Raw genomic sequence first — 21282 nt, forward strand, 5'->3', positions numbered from 1 at the left:
GCCGGCCTACGGGTTCTATGTGACGCCGGCCTTAAAGTGGAACGCACCCTAGACGGGACGCTTTTTCTCGCGCATGCGCAGCGCTGCAGCTATGAATCCAGCGGTGTATACGGCTTATAGTGTTGGGTGCTGGCGCGAAAAGTTAGACGTTTGACAGGCTACAGGAGAAAGTTAGGTGAGTACATGTAAAAAATAATAATATTTATATCATATATATATTTCTATGTATTTTTTGTTACGCGAAATATGGATAGTTCAAAAGGAGCCATTAAAAAGACGCATATTAAAAATTTTCAAAATTCTTGGTTAGCTGACGATTTATTTAAAGGATGGCTGGCTCCTCATCCTACGGAAAATAAGGCAATTTGTAACTTGTGCAATATTACCATTAGATGCTGTAAATCAGATTTAATACGACATTCACAAAGGGCTAAACATATTAAAAATTGTGACAGTAATTCTCAAATAAGTCAAAGCCAAAGCCAACATTTCAAAAATTCTCATATTGAAAACGTTAAACGAGCCAAAATTAAATTAGCAGCTTTTTATTCTGAACATAACGTTGCTCTTTATACCGCAGATCACTTAGTTCCTTTGTTAAAAGACATTTGTATAGATTCTTCAATCGTGCAAGATCTTTCACTGGCTCGATCAAAGTGCACCAATATTAATAAAGAAGTTCTTGCAAAGCGGGAAAATAATTCTGCCAAATAAAATATTTTATTGTTATTAAAATGTTATTAACAATTATTTAAACATCCTTTCCTTTTTTAGCTTATTTTTTATTAATATTATTAATTATTTTATTATTATAAAAATAAACATAATATTTACATGCGTTTAATTTATTATTATTTTATTACTTTTTATCACTTTTTAACGATAAACAAAATTTTCTAATAATTTTTTAATAGAAGGGTCTACAAGTGTCCTTTTTTTTCCTCAATTAGTACACCGTTGAGGCCGATTCTCAAGTGCGTTCGTGAAAAAAAGCGTCCCGTCTAGCAACACTGCCTGTGCCGGGATTCTGTAACTCTTTAACGACAAAAATCGTTATCGTTAACTGACGACAATTGTCGCTTGCGCGACCGACGACCATCATTGTGGGTGATTCTGTAACATGGCCTTAACGATTGTAATCGATGCAAAAATCGTTACAAATGTATCGAAATAATTCGATAGATGTGCAACGTTGCCAGACTTTAAGCAGTTAAAATCTAGTAACTTTTGAGAGAATTTAAGAACACGTATACACAAAACTAGATCTTGTGGATAGACTTCATTAAAATTAGTCTATGATTTTCAATACATTTTGACAGTCAAACAATTACAGCGTTTTCGAATAAACGGGGTTTGAACGATCTAGGGTTGATCAATCACTATTTTACTATAAATGCAAGTCTTTCATTGGTGGAGAGGTTGCAATGACGTCATTAACCAATCTTGGGTCGTTCAAATCCTGTGTATAATCGAAAACGCTATTAGTCACAGAATTAAACACATTAGAAATAATAATAATTATAAAATAATTGGAAAATGTCACAAGTCATATATAAGTAAGTATGTATTATAATATAAAATATATATATATATATATATATAATAAAACATAATTAATTTTTATTTTACAGCAAAAAAACAAGAACTGCAAGAGCATCACAGTTACAGTTAACAAACATGGTTGATTATTTTTATTTAAACAAGGGTCTTGCGGAAGGAAAGTTTCACGCTCTACATGGAAAAGAAGAAACTCAAGAAAAATGGACAGAATTAGCAAACGAATTGAATTCCTTTCAAGGAGCGACAAAAACAGTCGAACAATGGCAAGTGGTATGAAAAATTATATGCATATATATTTAGTATAAATACAAAATCTTACAAGTTCTGTATTAATATGTTGGTTTATTTACATATATGGTTAAGGTTTGGAGAGACTTAAAAAGTCGCACTTCTCTAAAAGTAAAAGAATTGCGAAAGGCGAAGAGATTAACAGGGAATAAAGCTATCGCGCAACCTGAATTGACAGAATTTGAGCAACGTATAATTGGAATAATAGGAGCCGAATATGTTGAAGGAAGTAAATATTGTGCAGATAGTATCCCTGATGAGGAGGTAATTTTTATAAACTTTTAAAATCATGTTATGTATACAGCAATATGTTATATTTAATAAAAGTAGTAATTGTTTTTAAATATATAATACTTATTTGTCTATGTATATAGAATTTGCTGGAAGAACTTGAACATGGAAATAATTCAGTTTTGTCGGAAATTCCACAAGTGATAAGCGTTTGTACAAATATTCCACACGAAATTTCTCAAGACTCGCAATATGTAAATGGTAAGAAACCTAATTTTTGTTTTTAAAATATGTTAATATGTTCTATGAAATTTGTACAAATTTTTTTCGGTTTTTTTTATAATAGCAATAAATAAATTCTAATAAAATTAACAATAATTATATAATGAGTAATTGTATAATGATACGTAATATATGTGCAGTAAAATAATAATAACTAAAGAGTATATAAAGTAATAACTAAGTGAATAAAAACATATTGTCATAATTTTTAAATATTTTATTATTATTAAATTTCAAAATTATTAAATTATTTGATTTCTAATTGCTTAAGTTGTTTTTTAAACTATATAATACATAATTACTGTTGATGCAGATTATTTTCGAACTAACATATTAAAATATAAAATATTTGGAAATTGTTCTTTCTTTTGCAGCTAATTCCTTGAATAATAATGACAAGGACTTAATTCTCGATGATGATTATTCATTTGATAACAATTTTTTATCAGGACATAATGAAATTAAAAATTCTGATACTCACATTCAGAACCAAAACAATCAAAACCTCGCTAATTACGAATCAAGAAAGGCTTCAAAAACTGTTACATCTCTTAAGACAAATAGAAATACCCCGTATCTTCCAACATCAAAAGCAAAATAGTCAAATAGTTCTTCACAAAATATTAATTTGCCCATTTCTTCAAATAGAGGTAACATTAAAATCTATTTAGATTATAATTTTTTTTAATTTTTTTATTTTTTGACATTTATTTATAATTTTAATAACAGTACATAAAATTTATAAATATGTTTTACATCTCTTAATTTTATAGCTAATCGAGTTACACCGTCAGCATTGTATTCATCAAAGGAGCACTTCCAATCAATTGCTCAGAAGCAGGCTGTTGCTGAATTTGTAAGACAAAATTTTCAATTAGCGTAAAATGTGTGATTTTTTTTAAAACAAATTATGTAAAAATTTATGAAATATATTGAAATGTTTGCAGATGCATGCTAAATCTGCCAAAGTGCAAGCAGAGGCATCTAAAATGAGTGCACTTGCAATGACTGAAATTGCACATGCTATACAAAAGTTGGCAGATACTGCTGCTGTACAAGCTGTTAATGATAGTGAACGAATACGGGTTTTCGAGAAACTTACAACAATCTTGGAAAATCTGTCGCCTACTTATCTGAACGAATAACTTTTGTGATATATGGAGCTTATATAATGATATCGTTATAAATTATGGAATAGGAGGTGTGATCTCTCTATTACAGCAAATTATTTAATATAATTAATAGTATTGCCATTTAAGTTATGTTAGTTTTCATATTATAAAATTTTAATATATAATATTTTTTTGGAGACCAGTTCCTAGAGAATTGAAGACTGTAAATACCATTCTGCCAAATGTGATTTGCTCTACCGTACATTGTATTTTTATAACTATAAGTTAATTTATAGTATCTATAATAACTGTATTTATTCAATAATTTTTTTTATTTCATTTTCAATGTAAAGTTATGCAATATTTATAACATTTGCAATGTTAAGTTTTGCAATATTAAATTTTAAGTTAAGTTTTAAGATAAGTTAAGTACCTTTTTTAAAATTCTATAAACATATACGTGAAAATAGCATACTAAAGATGTGATATTATCAAAGATATAATATTATGAATATGATATGAAAGAAATGTATAACATAGTAATGTATTTTTTGTAACAGATTTGTGTATTTTAATTTTTATATTCAAACCTGTGTATACATGTATGTTATTGTCGATTATATGCTAATAATATTTTTTAATTGAGTAAAATTATTTGGCAATTTGTTAATTTTATTTGCTTTTTATTACACTATAGTGGATTGAAATAAATAAACAACTCATAATCATAATAAAAAAATATTTATATTTTTTTCTTATTTTTTTTTATAAATCATTCACGATTGAATACAATTTGCTATATTTTAACTAGTTATAAACATTTTTATTATAGTATGCTAACTCAAGTTTTAAAAAATTTCAGTCTTTTATTTTAAATTTACATTATACTTATATTATACATATATTATACATTATACATTGTGCAATTTTATCTAGTAAATCTTTCTGCTATTAAACGATCTTGAATGCGACGTGCAATAGCAAGAGGTCCACGAATATTATTATCCAAATTTATATCATGAGCATTATTACAATTTTCATATATATGTTCGTTATCATTATACTCATCTAATAGATCATCATTAAATATGCCGTAATAATTCCGCATATTATGGAGGACTGCGCAAACGTTGATAATTCTTCCAGCAAAGCCAGGCTCATATTGCAAAACTCTGTGGCGAGACAGACATCTCCAGGTAGACTTCAAAACACCAAAGAGACGTTCAATACAATTTCTTGCGCTACATAATGCTTCGTTATATGCAAAACGTGGAGTTCCTTCCGGCTCTCGTGGCAAAAGAGTTAATAGCCACGGTTCTAACGGATAACCTGAATCACCTGTATAAATAAAATATTCTAGATTTATTTCAGCTCCGTTAAAAATTTTTTAATACATTTTAAATTCAACACAACATAAAATTTATGCATTAGAATAAACAGTAGAGTATAAAGTATTATGTCGACAATAAATCGACAAAATAAAAACTTTGTACAACAAACATCTTTAATAAAAAGTTAAGATTATATACCAATAAGATATGTTTGTCGTTCACCACGATTGTACGCGCGTTCCATAACTCGTCGCGCAGCAGAAGCATTCCATATATATGCATCGTGTCGTGCTCCAGGGTATCTTGCATTAACGTTGAGTATTTTTAAATTAGGGTCACATATCTAATAGATTAAGTTATTGAATGTCATTAATTGAAATATATAAAACACGTTTTGTATGAATCAATGATTTAAATATTTACCATTTGCACATTCAATGAATGATATCAATGATGATTAATGTAGGCTTCTTCATGCTCTTTGGGAGCAAGGATCGCTATGTGAGTACAGTCAATCGCTCCGATAGCTCCTTTAAACGGTTGACGTGCATTTTGAAATTTCATTCTTGCTAATTGCCTGGCTCCTGGAGTCATTGGAAATTGTACCCATTGTCTAAATATTAATTCATTGATCGCATCTGTTACTTTGTGTATACATCTGTTAATCAATGTCTGGCTCATCGAAATGCCCCACTGTTCACCTACTGGACGTTGAAAGCAGCCAGTTGCATAAAATCTTACTGCCGATAATACCTATAACATATAAAATATATATGAATATCATGAACTCAAATAAAGAAAAAGATAAGTATAATAAATGTAATAAAACAAAAATATTGTATATACAGTTACAAATTGTAATTTGTATTACTTGTTTTTCTACAGCCAAACCAGTGATCCTTGTCCGCTGTAATCGAGGTTCTAATGCATCGACAAGATCAAAAATTAAGTCCGGTGTTAAGCGGTACAACTCCCTAAATTCATTATTTGTCAAATCAAATGGATTTTCTGTTGTTCGCAACAATTGTCTCTCTACTCTTCGTTCAAGGTGTTGGACATGATCTTCCATCATTATTAAATTTAAAGTAAGATAGCCGAGAGCCATCCTAAAATAAAAAATTATAAAATTGTTTTATCAGAGAAACTATTAACAGTTTAAATCGACTACAATACTATTTTTATTTTACATTGTTTATCTAAGATTGAGATTATGTTTTTTTTTATTGTTTTATTCACTTTGAAAACTGAATATTGTATATGTCACTTAAATCTTTACTTTTAAACAAAAATGAAACACCCTGTATATATATGAAAGATAAAAGTTCAAGGCTTAAAGAATGGAAGTATTTACACTTACTTTCAATCCGTATTAGCTGTTTTTATCAATAACTTCTAACATTTTATTGTCACATGTATTACATATATATGTATGCATTCTACACTAACGTATCACCGACTCACATCAACTATCGTTAATGGCTTAGCGAGACCTCCGGCATCGATCGCAATCACATTGACACGGCTTCGATACTTTTCGGAATTTAACGATTCAAATATCGAGAATTGTCGATACCCACTAGTTACAGAATAACCTTTTGCGATTATCATCGATATCGATAGTTAACGATAACGATTTTTGTCGTTAAAGAGTTACAGAATCCCGGCACTGGAGAGAGCATTAGACGATCGAGCGTTAACCGCGATGGCCTATGTACCGGAAGCAAAATTCTGGGCGGGAAATTTTGAAATGGTCATAGGCGTAATTTGTTGGTTCCCAATCTGGGTGATCAACAAATTGTATCCATTTCTTCCGTCTTTCCGGATCTTTGGAAACCTGAAGGAATATTTTGTTACAAAGTTTTATTATTTTTAAACGTCAAATCATTTGTTTAGAACATAACGCTCTACATAAGCATAAAAAAGGCATCTGAAAGCAGCGTTTCCGAAGCATTGTTAATTTTATTTACTTACATGTGAAAAGTTATAGATATATTTTTGGATTTCGATTTTGATCGACCACAAATTTTGCAACTACCCATTTTTTAAAATAATTACAATATAAAAGGTCTGTTCTTTTTAGCTGAACTGGCTGCACTAGTTCAGAGTTTATCTTTTCTTTTTAATGTAGAGGGAAAAAGATAAACTCTGAACTAGTGTAGCCAGTTCAGTTAAAAAAAACAGATCTAAAGTCAATTTGGGTTCACTCATGTGTCAAGTGTCAATACATGGAGGCAGCCATATTAGTTTTTCTGCCCGACGATAGCGCACCATGCGTTAAATCTGTGCGAAAAGTGGCCTGTATTTCGTCACATCCGTTACACTACCAAGCATTGTCTTCATTACCTAATGCTCTCTCCAGGTCCTCCATGGCTGATGTATCAGCGGCCATAGAGAATTGATGTCGCGTCGAGAAAAACAAAAAACTATCTATCGTCAAGCGATCGACGCGCTAGAGTTGACTATTGTCATAGGGCGCGGATATTAAATCGGGTCTAAACATAGATTTATTAATAAATTAATTCAAGTAGTCTTCATAATTAAAAAGGAAATGGAATAAAGTTATTTATTTTTACATGATTGCTTTAGTTATTCTGTATTATAAAAGTATACGGTCACATCATATAATTTATCTGATATTTTATACTTCTTTGTACTTTAATATTTTAATGGCATATTTTGACACAAAATATAAAATATCTTCATAATTTCTATTTTATCATAATAATATCTTTAGTATTTTATCTTAATATATTAAATAAGAAGAATCAATAAATGTAAAGAAAAGACATAGATTTTTTCAAAAATATATAAGTTTTTGTTTGTGCAACTTTTAAAATAGCATTGATATAATAGGTCACACACATTAATTTTAATTTAATTTAGTTTAAAAGAATTACATTACGCAACTTATTATTGCTGGTAGTAAATTATAATTATGTTGTTAAAGCAATTATATGCCTTTTTTACACTAATTTACTTGCCTCATTTATTAGTTTGAAAGTATTAAGATACACCCAGATAGCAATGCCTGATGATCAGATCTAATCACGTCATGATCTTCAGATATTTACCGCAAAATTATGTATATCTTGTAATCATATTATGATGATACATATCATGAGCACAAGTTAACGTGCACATGAGGAAAAATGTGAGCTCACATATTGATGTTAAATTGTCAACTCATGATAATCACAAACTGATTGCAATAATTAATTATTATGTGTTATAAATTTTGTACATTCAATATTTTCATCATTATTATAGAATACAAGCGCATGATTTCCGTGACCCATTTTGCATGATAAAATGTGTTTTATGTGTTTACATTTTTAAATATGAAATAATATTTTAATAAATATTACAAAAAAATATTACAAAATTTTCAATGATTAATATATATTAATAATAATTAATAATATAAAAATACAAATAATATTAGGAATTAAGATTATTGCTCTTCTTTATTAAAATAATGATCGTGTTGACATCAAGCTAATAGAGCAGGAGTCGGATCGAGTTGCTCAAAAGTTTATTTTATTAAAAATTGTTACATACGTTTTGGCCAAGGAATGTAGCCATCTTCAGTGTAAAATAGACAACAAAAATAATTTAGTACATAAGAAGAGAAGTGTTGATAAGAACAATTAATATACAAACGCTCTTCGAACGTGGTTATAATTTAGGAAACGCATCCTCTGATACTACGGTTTGTACATTTTTTGTAGTTAGTCTTATTATATATGTGTGAAGTTATGGACCATCTTGAACAGCCCATCAAAATTGTGTAAAGAGAAATTAAAAGTGTGACATGTGTAAGATTCTCTTATGATAACACCGATGTCGGTAAACGATATTGAATCGATTAGTCTTCATGTATATCATTAGGGGCACTAATCTACATTTCCAAGGATGCGCAAATCGCACCTGTGGCTCCGGAAATTCGAACATACGAGAAAGCTCGAGAACATTCTAAGACAGGAGAGTATATAAAGGAGTGCAAAGAGGCCACGAGGTTTTTTCGGTTCTTGCTAGTAGAGAGAAAGTATCGAGATATAAGTGCGAGTGGTTTCACGGCGTAAGGAACTTCGCTTAAGGAAAGCTCCGCTATTATCAGAGGCAATAAGGGACTTTTGCCAATCGATCTTTAACTAACTGGTCAATTTTCCAAGAAGGACTTTGGATAAGGACTGGCCAGTTACGAGTTAGAAGAAAAATATACATAACTACGAAAGCTAAGTCTAGTGGTTAAGACATTTATCTTTTCCGTGCTAAATTGAGTTGTTTATATCGGACATTCACGATTTGTTTATTAATAAATATATTCATTGTTAATCGTTAACTAATAGTCTATTGAATTCCTGACAAACAAATTAAGAACAATCTTACACATGTGTCCTCGGCAGTGAGTGGCCCGGTAAAAAATTTCTCATATATAATCATATAGCATTTAATAGAGTTATACAATATTTTACATAATTGTGTAAAAATATGTATAATTATACATGACGAAATATAAAACGTTATATATATATATATAAATGGAGCGACTGCAGTATAGAATTACATGTAAGTACTTTTTATACATACTTATATATAATGTCCACAATATTTTATATATAATTATATATGAATCTCTGTTAGTCTAATATATGATTATGTATAAGTCTTGCATCATGTATAAACATATATAAGTAAGAAGCAAATTTCAGATATAGTCACCCTGGTAGAAAGTGCCACGCTAGATCCTGATGTCTAGCTAGCTCCTATCTTGACTGTCATGTTGTATCCCTATTTAATATAATAAATTTAGTTTTGAAGTGGCGCGAATCAGCGTCAAGCTATTTCTAACGAGGTGCTAGAAATATACTATGTTAATAATGTCTAATTAGAAGTAGTCTGGCGCTAGTTTTTTCCAGACTACTTCTAGTCAGGGCTATTCAAGGCTGGGAAAAGATCATTTCTGACATGAAATATGACATTTCTGGCATAAAATATGACATTCGGAATTAGTTAGGCTAGGAATCGAGAGATTTATGTACTGCAGTCTGCAAATATATCTAAATAATCTAGACGTTTTAAAATGGATAAAAATTTGAAATTATTCTCTGCGAGATACAGAGCTTCCAAATATAGAAATACTTTAAAATTGAAAAGACACATTAAACAAATTAGTATTAATAGGCAAAACAAAAAATTGAGGAGCGGCGTGGAATCAAAAATAAAAGAGCATTGTGGCAATTCCAATGATTTAAGAAAAGAACCTGTATTTGACACCCAAGAATCTATTTCAGTTTCTGAAAATAAAATTAATAATCAAGACACTAATAGTGATGATTCTAGTGAGTGTAACAACGATGAGATATATGAAGAAAACGAAGATAATGATGTTAATGATCCTGAGACTCACGTAGAAACTGAACCCACTGATGCAGACAAAGAAAAAAAATTAAGAGCATGGGCTTTAGAATGTCAAGTTCCGCAATCAACTTTAGATAAGTTGTTAAATATTTTTCGGACTAGGTTAATGCCTTCATTGCCAAAATCCGCAAAAACCTTTTTGCAGACAAATACTGCAACATACAAAATAATTACAATGACAGATTCTGACGGCACTGAGGGACAATTTACTTACTTTGGTATTAAACAAGGCCTACAGTCTTGTGTAAATAACGATATACATAACAGCAATACTTTAAATTTAATTATTAATATCGATGGCATAAAACTATTTAAATCTAGTGCAAAAGTTGTATGACCTATACTCGTAAAAGTTTACTTTGAACCTGACGTTTATTCTCCATTTGTCACAGCATTATACTCAGGAAATCATAAACCGAAGGATGTAGAAGAATTTTTATGTCAATTTATTTTAGAAATTAACGATCTTAAGCATAGTGGCATAGATATTAACGGTAAACAATATGAAGTAAAAATCAAATGTTTTGTATGTGATACACCGGCTCGATCATTCTTGAAAGGTATAAAAGGACACAATGCTAAATATGGCTGTGAACGGTGTACAATTGAAGGAATAAAAATTAATAATACAATGACATATACATAACCAAAGATAATTGTGAAAAACGAACTGACGAAACTTTCAGAAATTTCAACGATATCGAACATCACACAATTGTTTCTCCGCTTGTATTAATACAGCCATCATTGAATATGATAGATCAATTTATTCTCGACTCAATGCATCTTTGTTTTTTAGGAGTCATGAAAAAAATATTGGATGCGTTGATGTCTAATGATTTAAATGTTAAATTAAGTCAAGAGCAGAGAAGCGAATTATGCAAGAAAATGGAAATTATAAAACACCAGCAGCCAATCGAGTTTGACCGAAAAATTAGACCTGTATCGTGCCATTTAAATTATAAAGTAACTGATTATAGATTTATTTTATTATTCGGCGGGCCAATTCTATTTAAAGATATTCTTGATAAAAATATGTACAAGCATTTTCTTCTTTTACATGTAGCATGTCGAATGTTATGTTCAAAAAATGCTTTAAACTATGTCGATTACGCCAGAGATCTGTTGCAAAAGTTCATTTTAATATCAAAAGAACTGTATGGTCCAGAATTTGTGGTAATGAACGTACACAGCCTTCAACATATACCAGACGACGTACAGAATATGCAATGTAACTTAAATTACATAACTGCGTTTCCGTTTGAAATTTTTTTAGGAAAAATAAAAAACACATTACGTTCACCACACAATGTTGCTCCTCAATTAGCTCGAAGAATGCACGAAAAAAAATTATGTCTTAATGAAAAACCGTCTCTCCCTTCAATAGAAATTCTACAACAGACTAATGGAGAAATAAAAAAATTAAAATATAAACAAATAACCATTACAACAAAATCACCCGACAATACTGTTATTTTAAACAATAAAAATATTTGTCGTATAAAAAAAATATATGTCACAGATGGTATTTTTAAAGCAAACGTCGACATTATGAAAGTAAAGGATTTCGTGTACACATATCCGTGTAATTCTGCAAATGTAGATATTTATGAATTAAATCCTAAACCAGCATCAACAGACAAATCAATTTTAATTAATACAATTTCAACAAAATTAATGATTTTAAAACCAAAATAAAGAAAATACAAAAGTCTTTGCTTTGGAACTTTTGCATTAATATAAAAGCGAATATTTAAGTTTACAATTGGCTTAGTGTGATGTGGTGCGGTGATAAGTGCAGTGTGCAAAACATGAAAATATGGATTCAAATAGAAAGGTTTATAACAATGTAGTGTGGTTGGCAGTGATAGTCGTGTAGAAGCTTGCAATTTCCAAACTTTTGCACTCTAAGCCACTACACAAAGCAAATGCTTTGTGTATACCGCAGGCTAACGTCTGCAGAATTCGAACTGAAGAAAATAGTGTCTATCTAATGTCAAAATAGACGGTGTCAATATTCATGTGTGAATGTCGACAATGTTGTCATAGAAACGCTACCAAGGCTCGAGAAACAAAAAACGTTGCAGAAAACACGAGCACGAACAAGATGGCAGGATCTACTGAACGAAAAGTATTTACAAGATTGAACATCGCTATTGATAAAAATCGAATTTTCACAGTAAGTGATATTGTAACATAGCCAGTGACATAATTTTTCTACAGGTTGCTGGGTATATTTAAATTTGTTTATCTTATATTTATAGATGTCTGACACTAGTGATAGTGACGACGAAAGTCGTCCATACGTGATCGTCCAATTCGTGACAAGAGGAAGAAAAGGGTCCATAAAACAACTGGACATTGTGCCAAGAAATTGGCTCGACTGGAACGCGAAGACAAAAAAAATAAAATGTAAATTTCTTCCGCCACCATACACTGAGAGAGATTCCGAACTGTTACATAACATTGTAAAGAATTTAGACACTGCACCAACATCATGGCCGGAGTACACCGTGGAAATTAAAGCACATGGAAGTATGAATTTATGTAATTTTACTATTAATTATATAAGAAGTTAATACTGTAAAATATTACCAAATTTTTATTATTGTTATTATTGTAATAAACTTATTACAGAAACGTATGCCGATGCTCTGCTTAGATTACAATTATTAAATGACAAGGAATTTGCTTTTACAAGTAATTCAAATGAAGATCAAAATGAAAAATCAAAGAAAGTAGAAAATTCAATTCGCAAAAAAAAACTTTTAAAAAATGAAGAACAGATAAACGAACTATTCAATTCTGTCACGACAGTGGAAGAATTTCTTCACGAGGATCGTCTTCCAAACGAATGTATTTGTAAAATGTGTATTTAAAGCATAATTAATAGGATGAGATGTATTAATAATCTATTTTTATATTCAATAATAATTTATAATTATTAATTATTTTTAACATTTTCAGCTTTTAAAATATTAAAAAAGACTGGCGAAAAATCATATGCAGAAAAAATTGGTTCTTCCAAATTATCTAACTCATCTAAATGTACTTTGTGATTGTCTAAGTTTAATAATTAATGTATCTATTTAAATTTTTACCGCATATAATTACATTTTCTTATTTTTTTAGGCGAAAATTTATCAAAAAGACTTGAGAAAAAGAATAAATGCACGGACGAATCTGCAATATGTGATACCTTATTCGAAGGTAACTTTATTTGAATGCATATGTATCATATAATTCAATTATGTATGTTACTTTTTTATTATTGCCACTACATTTACATCAATTGCTCTACATAACTATATATTATTATATTTTTATACATTACAATCCACAACGCCTGCAACATAATTAAAAATTTTTTATAATTTTATACAACATAATTTAACATTCATTTTGGTATAAAAATCATTTGATGTTGATGAATATAGTAATTCTTCCTGCTCAGTCTATTTGTTTAAGAATAATATTTTAAAATTGATTATATTGCATAATTAGTTAAATAATATATTTAATTTTCTTTACTATACGTATTATTTTAATTGTTGTAATATACAGATGAGAAATCTAATGAAGTTTGTAAAAAATGCTAGTAATTCTCAAATTAATTCACTTGAACAAACATCATTTTTCTGTGTTTACATTCGTAATTAAATACTTTGCATCATTTATTATAATTTTACACATTATTATTTTTATAATTATTTTCCAGATGAGTGTATGTCACAGCAAACCAACGACAAAAATTACACTGCAATGAAAAATGATTCTTATGAAGAATCTAGTAAAGATAAACATGACAAAGGTAATTTATAAAATTTCTTATTTATATTCGTTTACATTCAGATTAGATTTGTTCACAACATTAAATGTTGATATTCTTAATTATCTTGAATTACAGAAGTAAATGGCAAATGAGAAATCGTATAATTATAAATAATAAAATACGTTTCAATGATTTCATAATGATGAAATGTTTCTTTATAGAATACATTATTTACGAATTCTTTAATTTTATGGTGTATTTTTTTCAGATGAAAAATTCTATGACTTGGACTTGTTTTCAAATAATTTAGGTATGGTATTTTTAGATAAACTTATACTATATATTTCTTGACTAATTTTTACTAGAAGTTTGTATATTTTTCAGATCAACAGTGCCAGGAGGAAAATGTCTTACTGTTTGAAAATGAAATACCCGTCATATCAACTATTCCGAATATTTTAACAAACCAGCTAAACGAGGGTTCCGCTGATGTTATACAACAGTTGAAATCTGCGATTGAAATAAATGATACAAGTTAGTTGAAATTATAAACGCAATCGAAATTTTCCACACACACACACACATATATATATATAATTTTTTATGTATATATGTTTCGAAATTTTTTAAAATAAATTTTTATTTACAAAAATAAATTTGCTACTTTCAAAAGTAGAAAATATCGCATTTGATATAAAAAAAATAAAAAGTGTTCTGATTAATCAAACGGCTGCTTGTAATTTAACACAAAATTAAAAATGGAAAATTTTTGTTCTGAATTTGTAAGTGCTTCTGGTATAAGTATAATAAATCTGGTATAAGTATAATTAAAATGTGTGTAGTATGTGTGCGTGTGTGTGTGTATGTAAAATATAATAACAGTTCTTTGATAGTGTTTTGCATAGTCTAACAATTTCTATGTTTATATTTTCAGTGTGCTTATTTACGTCAGTACATCGATGTAGATCAAACATTATCGAAAAACATTAGCAACAAATTAAAAATAATTATGTCAAGAGAGATTGCATTAAAATACACGGCAATTAAAGAGATAAACGGGAAAAAAGTTTTCAAAAGAACTCGTCTGTATCAGTATATTGAAGGTAAAATAACTATATTATTTAATTATTATCAGTAAGTAACTGAACTCATACCGTGTATGTGCATAATTTATTATTTCTATTTACAATTATTTCAGACATATATATCGGATTAAATATAAAGGGAGAATATATTAAAGAATCCCACATTTTGAAGACAATCAGCAATACTTTGTCGAATGCAAAAGACTGGGAGGGACACCGAAAGGATCGAATTAAAAACCAAACTCTAAACGCCTAATAACTGTCTTTTCAAGTTGTTAATTTTTTAAAATTATTCTTAAATTATTCCTTAATTGTATTTCTCATTTTATCATCCATATAGAATAAAAAGTTCACACAATAGTTGAAACAATTTTGTTCAATGTTTTAACATATTAATACTTTCATATAACTTCCATATTTAAATGTCCAGATTAACAGTGCTTAAAAAATTTATGTTAATATAATTTTGGATATAAAACATTGAGTTTCTATTGAATATCATTTTCTGTGAACATTTAGATCTTTTCCGAACATTGCAACGTCAAATTCTATACGGACATGTGTATGTAAAAATATTAAGAGAGAATTATCGAAAATTAAATATTTTATATTTTGTTATATATATTTTTAATGAAAAATATTAAATTTTATTTTTAACGTCTGGATGTCGATTATAAAAATAAGAACTGCGTGAGAACTAGCTATCGCCACATCATGGCTAGATAGTACAACATCAGAACTACCGTGCGCCACACCACGGCTAGATAGCACTACACTAGAGCTAGCTAACGCCTGACTAGTCGATTAAATCGGGTATTAAACTGGAAGAATGTGATGATTTTATGTCTGGCGCTAGTCTACATGCCATACTAGCTCCTTATCAGGCAGTGGGGCAAGTAAGTTAGCGCCAGCCTAGCACCATGGTGATTTTTCTACCAGGGCATACGCAATTGTATATGATTTTGTATAAACGAGAAATTCTGGCTAATTGTGTCACTTTTTCCTTAATTTCACTTAATGCCTTGATTTAAAAATATTTTACTTTTCTAAAAGTTTCTATACCTTTTTCTCATCGCGCGCGTGCATGCAAGAGAGGAATATAAACAAAATAAAATAAAAAAACACTATTTTACATTTATAAGAAATATATGTTATTTATTGTATTTCTAAATAATATGAGAAAAATAAATAACATGAGATATAAATACATTTTATGAATGATACAAATAGTTCGAAAATTAGTGCTTGGAGTATTTAAAGAAGAGATTTTTAAGAAAGGACCTCATCAAGTCACTCTTACTGCCCATACAGCACAGAACATTGCAATTACATTGCAGCAATGTTACAATCTTGCAAGTTGCAATGTAATATTGTTGAGACATTATTGCAACCCAGCAGTGATGCGATATTTCCCACAGCGGTCCCGGCTCCGCTGCCTCACACAACCTTACAGAAGCGCTACGTCACGTATCCGTGTGAGCTCGGCCGTTCAACCAATGGAAGAGAGCGAACGCTCCCTTCCACCGAGCCGACACAACAGACGATAAATGCATGCTACTTGCATGTTAAAAGCAAGCGTTTCTGATTCAGAAAAGAAATTCTGAGGCGAGTGGCTGGAATATTAGAGATCACCTGTTCGAAACCTGCTTCGTGCAACTTTTTTTTCTTTTTTCCACATTTGTTTCTAACATAGTAAATTATTAGATAATATTTTTTTGCCCAAAAAAATAATATTTTTTATTTATTATTAATATTCGCATATATTAAACTAACAATTTTAGAAATAATACAGATCTGCTATTGTTAATAGAAAAATGAAGTTATTTTACAATGTTGCAACAAAGTGCTAATTTAACATATGCGAATATTTTTAATAAAGATAAAATAATTTTTTTTAGCCAAAAACATTATCTAATAATTTACTTAAAATAAATATCAAAAAAGGAAAAAAAGTTACAAAATCACAGTTTTCAAACACGAGATTTTTAATATTCTTGCCATTCGCCTTACTCGTTTAGCCATGCTTGTTATTTTACATTTATCAACATAAAAGATTACACGCCTGCAAAGCTTTTAATTATTTATTTTAAACTACTGCATATTAGCAAGAGTTACTGCAGTAACTACATATACATGTACTGTGGAGATTAGTGGAGGAACACAGTAGCATATTAAAACTGCAGTCAAATAGATGTAGATTGGTAATTTTATTAATACTATTAATAAGTAGTGGTCTTTCGCACCACCTTTGAGGTTCCACTTATGGCGCGTTCGATTTTTTTTTAAGTGGATCGTCGCCTGGAGCCCTATTGTACCACTTTTTTTACACCTGTTATTTACAGGTTAAAATAATTTACAGTAGTTGACACTGTATTTTTGTATCTATATACTTACTGTACTTTGTATACTCACTGTACTTGTACTTTTGCGCGTTGCGCGTATATTGGCGAGTTGGGAAAATTACTTACTTTATAATTTTTTATAAATACAAAATATATTTTGTATTTATTATGCCTGCAATGCTATCAAGAGTAATGAGAAATACAAGGTGTCCCATTTTAAACAATCCACTCAAATATCTTGCAATGCAACCTGTAATTGTAATATTTCATGAGAATGTGACAGCAACATTCCAGTAACATTGCAATAGCAATATTCGGTAATTGCTAGTTTGTTCGTTTACCGCTATGCGACGCGCGTTGCAAAATCTATCTCGTATTTAAGTTTTAGTCATGATGATTATGGGTGTTTACGATAATTCAAGTTCGAGTTAGTTTCACTAGGACCGAAAAATGAGATAGACATAACCATCTAGAACCTTTATGATTCATGACAACTCGACGCTGTCTTGTATTGCTTGAGTTAAATTCATTGAATTTGTTGAGTTTATTGAGCAAATTTTATTGTAATAGAAAAATGTCAACTGCAAATCAATCTATGAAAGAAACAAATAATGTTGGTATGTATGTTGGTATACCTCTTTAATAAATTAATAATAATATAATTAATAATAATAATAAATGACATTTTTCTATTACAATAAAATTTGCTCAATAAACTCAATAAATTCAATGAATATAACTCAAGCAATACAAGACAGCGTCGAGTTGTCATAAATCATAAAGGTTCTAGATGGTTATGTCTATCTCATTTTTTGGCCCTAGTGAAACTAACTCGAATTTGAATTATCGTAAACACCCAGAGTCTACACTGGTTTAAACTTTATGAGGGCTTTGGCCTCAAATCACGTCAGTGGGTGCTGGAACTGTCAATTTTTAAATGGCAGAGTCCGCACTGACGAGATTTTCAGATAGCGTTTTCGATTATACAGGATTTGAACGACCCAAGATTGGTTAATGACGTCATTGCAACCTCTCCACCAATGAAAGACTTGCATTTATAGTAAAATAGTGATTGATCAACCCTAGATCGTTCAAACCCCGTTTATTCGAAAACGCTATTTTTAAGGGCCACTTTTTCCAACGTCGGTTAAGCCTAACCGTCCGTTAACTTTTCAGAATAGCCAACTTCGAAACTTGTAACTAAAATACACGTCATCGATTCTAACTGATCCTAACCTGTAATCTTTTAGCACGGTGACGGCACGTTAAATACACAATAAAAAGAAAGTGATATAAAAGTGAAAGAGTATATAAATATATTAACAATTAAAAATAGATAACAATGCAACGATCAAGAAACTTCACAACTAGTGATAAAAATAGTTTATTAGACATTATTTTTTTATATCGACACATAATAGAAAATAAAGAATGCAATAATAATATAATTTTAAAAAAAGATGAAACGTGGGCAAATGTTACAAAGGAATTTAATGCACGTAATACGATACAACGAACAGAAAAAAATTTAAAATATTTATGGGATAATATAAAAAAAGAAACAAGAAAATATTGCGCTACATTTAAGCGAGAAATTTATAAAACAGGTATAAATGTTATATCGTGCCTTTTATGTCAAAACCACGAATGTGCAAATTTTAATCTCAAACGACAAATGCATTATATTAAAAAAATAATATAAAGGTGCTGTATTTTTTATTGTATTTAATGTTATTACTATTATAAATACATCTAAAATGTCATTATTTTTTGTAAAAGGTTATTAATAATAACAATTTCTTTCTTTAAGTTGATAATCTGTTTTTATTTATTTATATTTAAAAAATTAATAAAATATATTATTGTTGCCTTTAATGTTTTTTTGAAGTTTCTTTGACATGCTTCAAAGTAACCTGCAATTATTAAATTTGTAGATACATAATTTCATATTATATCTTATTTGTAATAATTTCATATATATATATATATATATATATATATATATATAATATATATAATTCATTTCAATATTACCTTTTAAAATATTCTAAAATTAATTTTTCTCGTTCATTATTATTATTTCTAGAATTTAAATCAGCATTTTGTATTTGTATAATAGTATTATCACATTGTTCAGAATTACTAATTAAGTTTGAATTATGTTCCTGTTGGGCAATATTATGCAAAACGGCTGTTGCTATTATAATAGGAAATGTATTTTCAACTGTGCGACATCGCATTCCAATTGATAAAATAGCAAATCTTCTTTTCCAAATGCCAAAACATCTTTCAATTCTTGTACGTGTTCGAATTTGAGCTTCATTATATAAATGTTCTTCTGGTGTTGTGGGATGTAACAACGGTGTCATTAAATATGGTAGATTTGGATACCCAGAATCTGCAAGAAGTAAACTGTCACCAAATGTATGTGCATCAAATAAGGTTTTAATTCTAGAATGATTAAAAATTGTAGAATCATGTGTTGATCCTGGCCAACGTGCTACAATATCAATTATTTCTAATTTGGCATTTATTATGACTTGCACATTTATAGAAAAAAAGCCTTTTCTATTGCGATATAATTCGCAATTTTCTCCTCCTAAAATACAAATATATTATTTGTTAATTACAAATATATAATTTTGTAAGCTAAGAATAAGTTCAAGTATTACATACCAAATGATTCCACTTTAATATGTGTGCAATCCATACAACCAATAACACGAATAAATTTGGCTACTTTGAAAAATTTTTGTTCATTTTCTCGAATTTCCTCAGATAAAAGAGGTAATTTTATAAAATCGTTTCGTAATGCAGCAATCTCAGGAGATACTCTATGAATAATTTTGTGAGCGCTTGTTTCACTAATTCCACAAAAATCAGCAGCTGTTATTAAAAAGCATCCAGTTGCATAAAATCTGAGTGCAACCAATAATTGAATGACTGGTGGAATAGCAGCATTACTGAAATAACACATAAAATGATATTAAAATATTGTTCATAGAAACGTAATTGTGTACACTTCTTTTTTGGAAAATTTATTTTATACTACTTGGTTTTGTATTTATAAATATTATTATTTATACCGATTAGTATTATATTGTATTTTATTTTCGATTTTTTGTAATAACATTTCAAAACTTTTTTTTGATATTACAAATCTTCTTTGAAAATCTTTTTCTTCACAAATATTAAAATAATTGTTGCGTAATTTTATAATATGTAATTTTTTGAAATTTTTTTTATTTAAATTATCACACTCATCACTTTCATCATTATAAAAATTGTCATATTCCGAAAACCAATTATCATTAATAATATCCATGACAGCAGCTCAACAGTTGTTTAGGTTATGAGAGAAATTTTCTCTTTCTACTACAATATTTTGTTCTTCATGTTGGCAATCCTGTAACAGTCGGTTAAAGTTAACCGACGTTGGAAAAAGTGGCCCTAAATTAGCCAGTGGGTGCTGGGACTATCTCTTTTTGAAGATAGAGTCCGCACTGGTTTAAACTCTATGAGGGCTTTGGCCTCAAATCACGTCGGTGGGTATATAGTATATATATAGTATATACATATATGAATATAGTATTATACATACATTTTTCAAATGAAATATTTTATATCTAATTTATATTTATTAGACACCTTGTATAAGTCTATTTCATTTCGTATGTACAGTACATGTACTATGTTTTCAGTAAAAAAAGCTTCATGTCGCGCTGAATTTTTAAAACGATTTATTATTATTAAGGCATTGTTAGCATTGATATGATAAATATAAATTTATATTATATTTATATGTTTTTAAATTTATATTATTATATTACGTCACTATTTATATATATCAATATTATT

General features: G+C 29.2%; 3 protein-coding genes and 1 pseudogene across 4 annotated transcripts; 2 read left to right on the forward strand and 2 right to left on the reverse strand.

The window, feature by feature from the left end:
* The first annotated feature begins 1013 nt into the window (after positions 1 to 1013).
* On the forward strand, positions 1014 to 4124 carry LOC137001900 (uncharacterized). Its single transcript, XM_067361096.1, has 7 exons — positions 1014 to 1556; positions 1632 to 1830; positions 1924 to 2112; positions 2223 to 2340; positions 2736 to 3011; positions 3135 to 3217; positions 3309 to 4124. Exons 1-5 carry the CDS (start codon positions 1537 to 1539, stop codon positions 2960 to 2962), a joined length of 753 nt encoding a protein of 250 aa, XP_067217197.1. The 5' UTR covers positions 1014 to 1536; the 3' UTR covers positions 2963 to 3011; positions 3135 to 3217; positions 3309 to 4124.
* A 74-nt stretch (positions 4125 to 4198) lies between these two features.
* On the reverse strand, positions 4199 to 6537 carry LOC137001897 (putative nuclease HARBI1; annotated as a pseudogene).
* A 2106-nt stretch (positions 6538 to 8643) lies between these two features.
* LOC137001895 (uncharacterized) lies at positions 8644 to 15442 on the forward strand. 2 transcript variants are annotated; one of them, XM_067361088.1, is made up of 10 exons: positions 8646 to 12404; positions 12490 to 12760; positions 12863 to 13081; positions 13193 to 13273; positions 13358 to 13435; positions 13944 to 14036; positions 14266 to 14307; positions 14382 to 14531; positions 14932 to 15100; positions 15196 to 15442. In XM_067361088.1, exons 1-9 carry the CDS (start codon positions 12246 to 12248, stop codon positions 14985 to 14987), a joined length of 1149 nt encoding a protein of 382 aa, XP_067217189.1. In that variant the 5' UTR covers positions 8646 to 12245; the 3' UTR covers positions 14988 to 15100; positions 15196 to 15442. The 2 variants fall into 2 exon arrangements, with proteins under 2 accessions (XP_067217190.1, XP_067217189.1); XM_067361089.1 differs by lacking the exon at positions 13193 to 13273 and having other exon boundaries at positions 8644 to 12404.
* Positions 15443 to 19220: 3778 nt separating this feature from the next.
* Positions 19221 to 20869, reverse strand: LOC105668622 (putative nuclease HARBI1). Its single transcript, XM_067361090.1, has 4 exons — positions 20511 to 20869; positions 20101 to 20387; positions 19459 to 20023; positions 19221 to 19337 (listed from the first exon to the last, which is right to left on the reverse strand). Exons 1-4 carry the CDS (start codon positions 20747 to 20749, stop codon positions 19328 to 19330), a joined length of 1101 nt encoding a protein of 366 aa, XP_067217191.1. The 5' UTR covers positions 20750 to 20869; the 3' UTR covers positions 19221 to 19327.
* Between the last annotated feature and the right edge of the window lie 413 nt (positions 20870 to 21282).

This window comes from Linepithema humile, chromosome 1 (genome assembly GCF_040581485.1).
Source record: "Linepithema humile isolate Giens D197 chromosome 1, Lhum_UNIL_v1.0, whole genome shotgun sequence".
NCBI lineage: Eukaryota > Metazoa > Arthropoda > Insecta > Hymenoptera > Formicidae > Linepithema > Linepithema humile.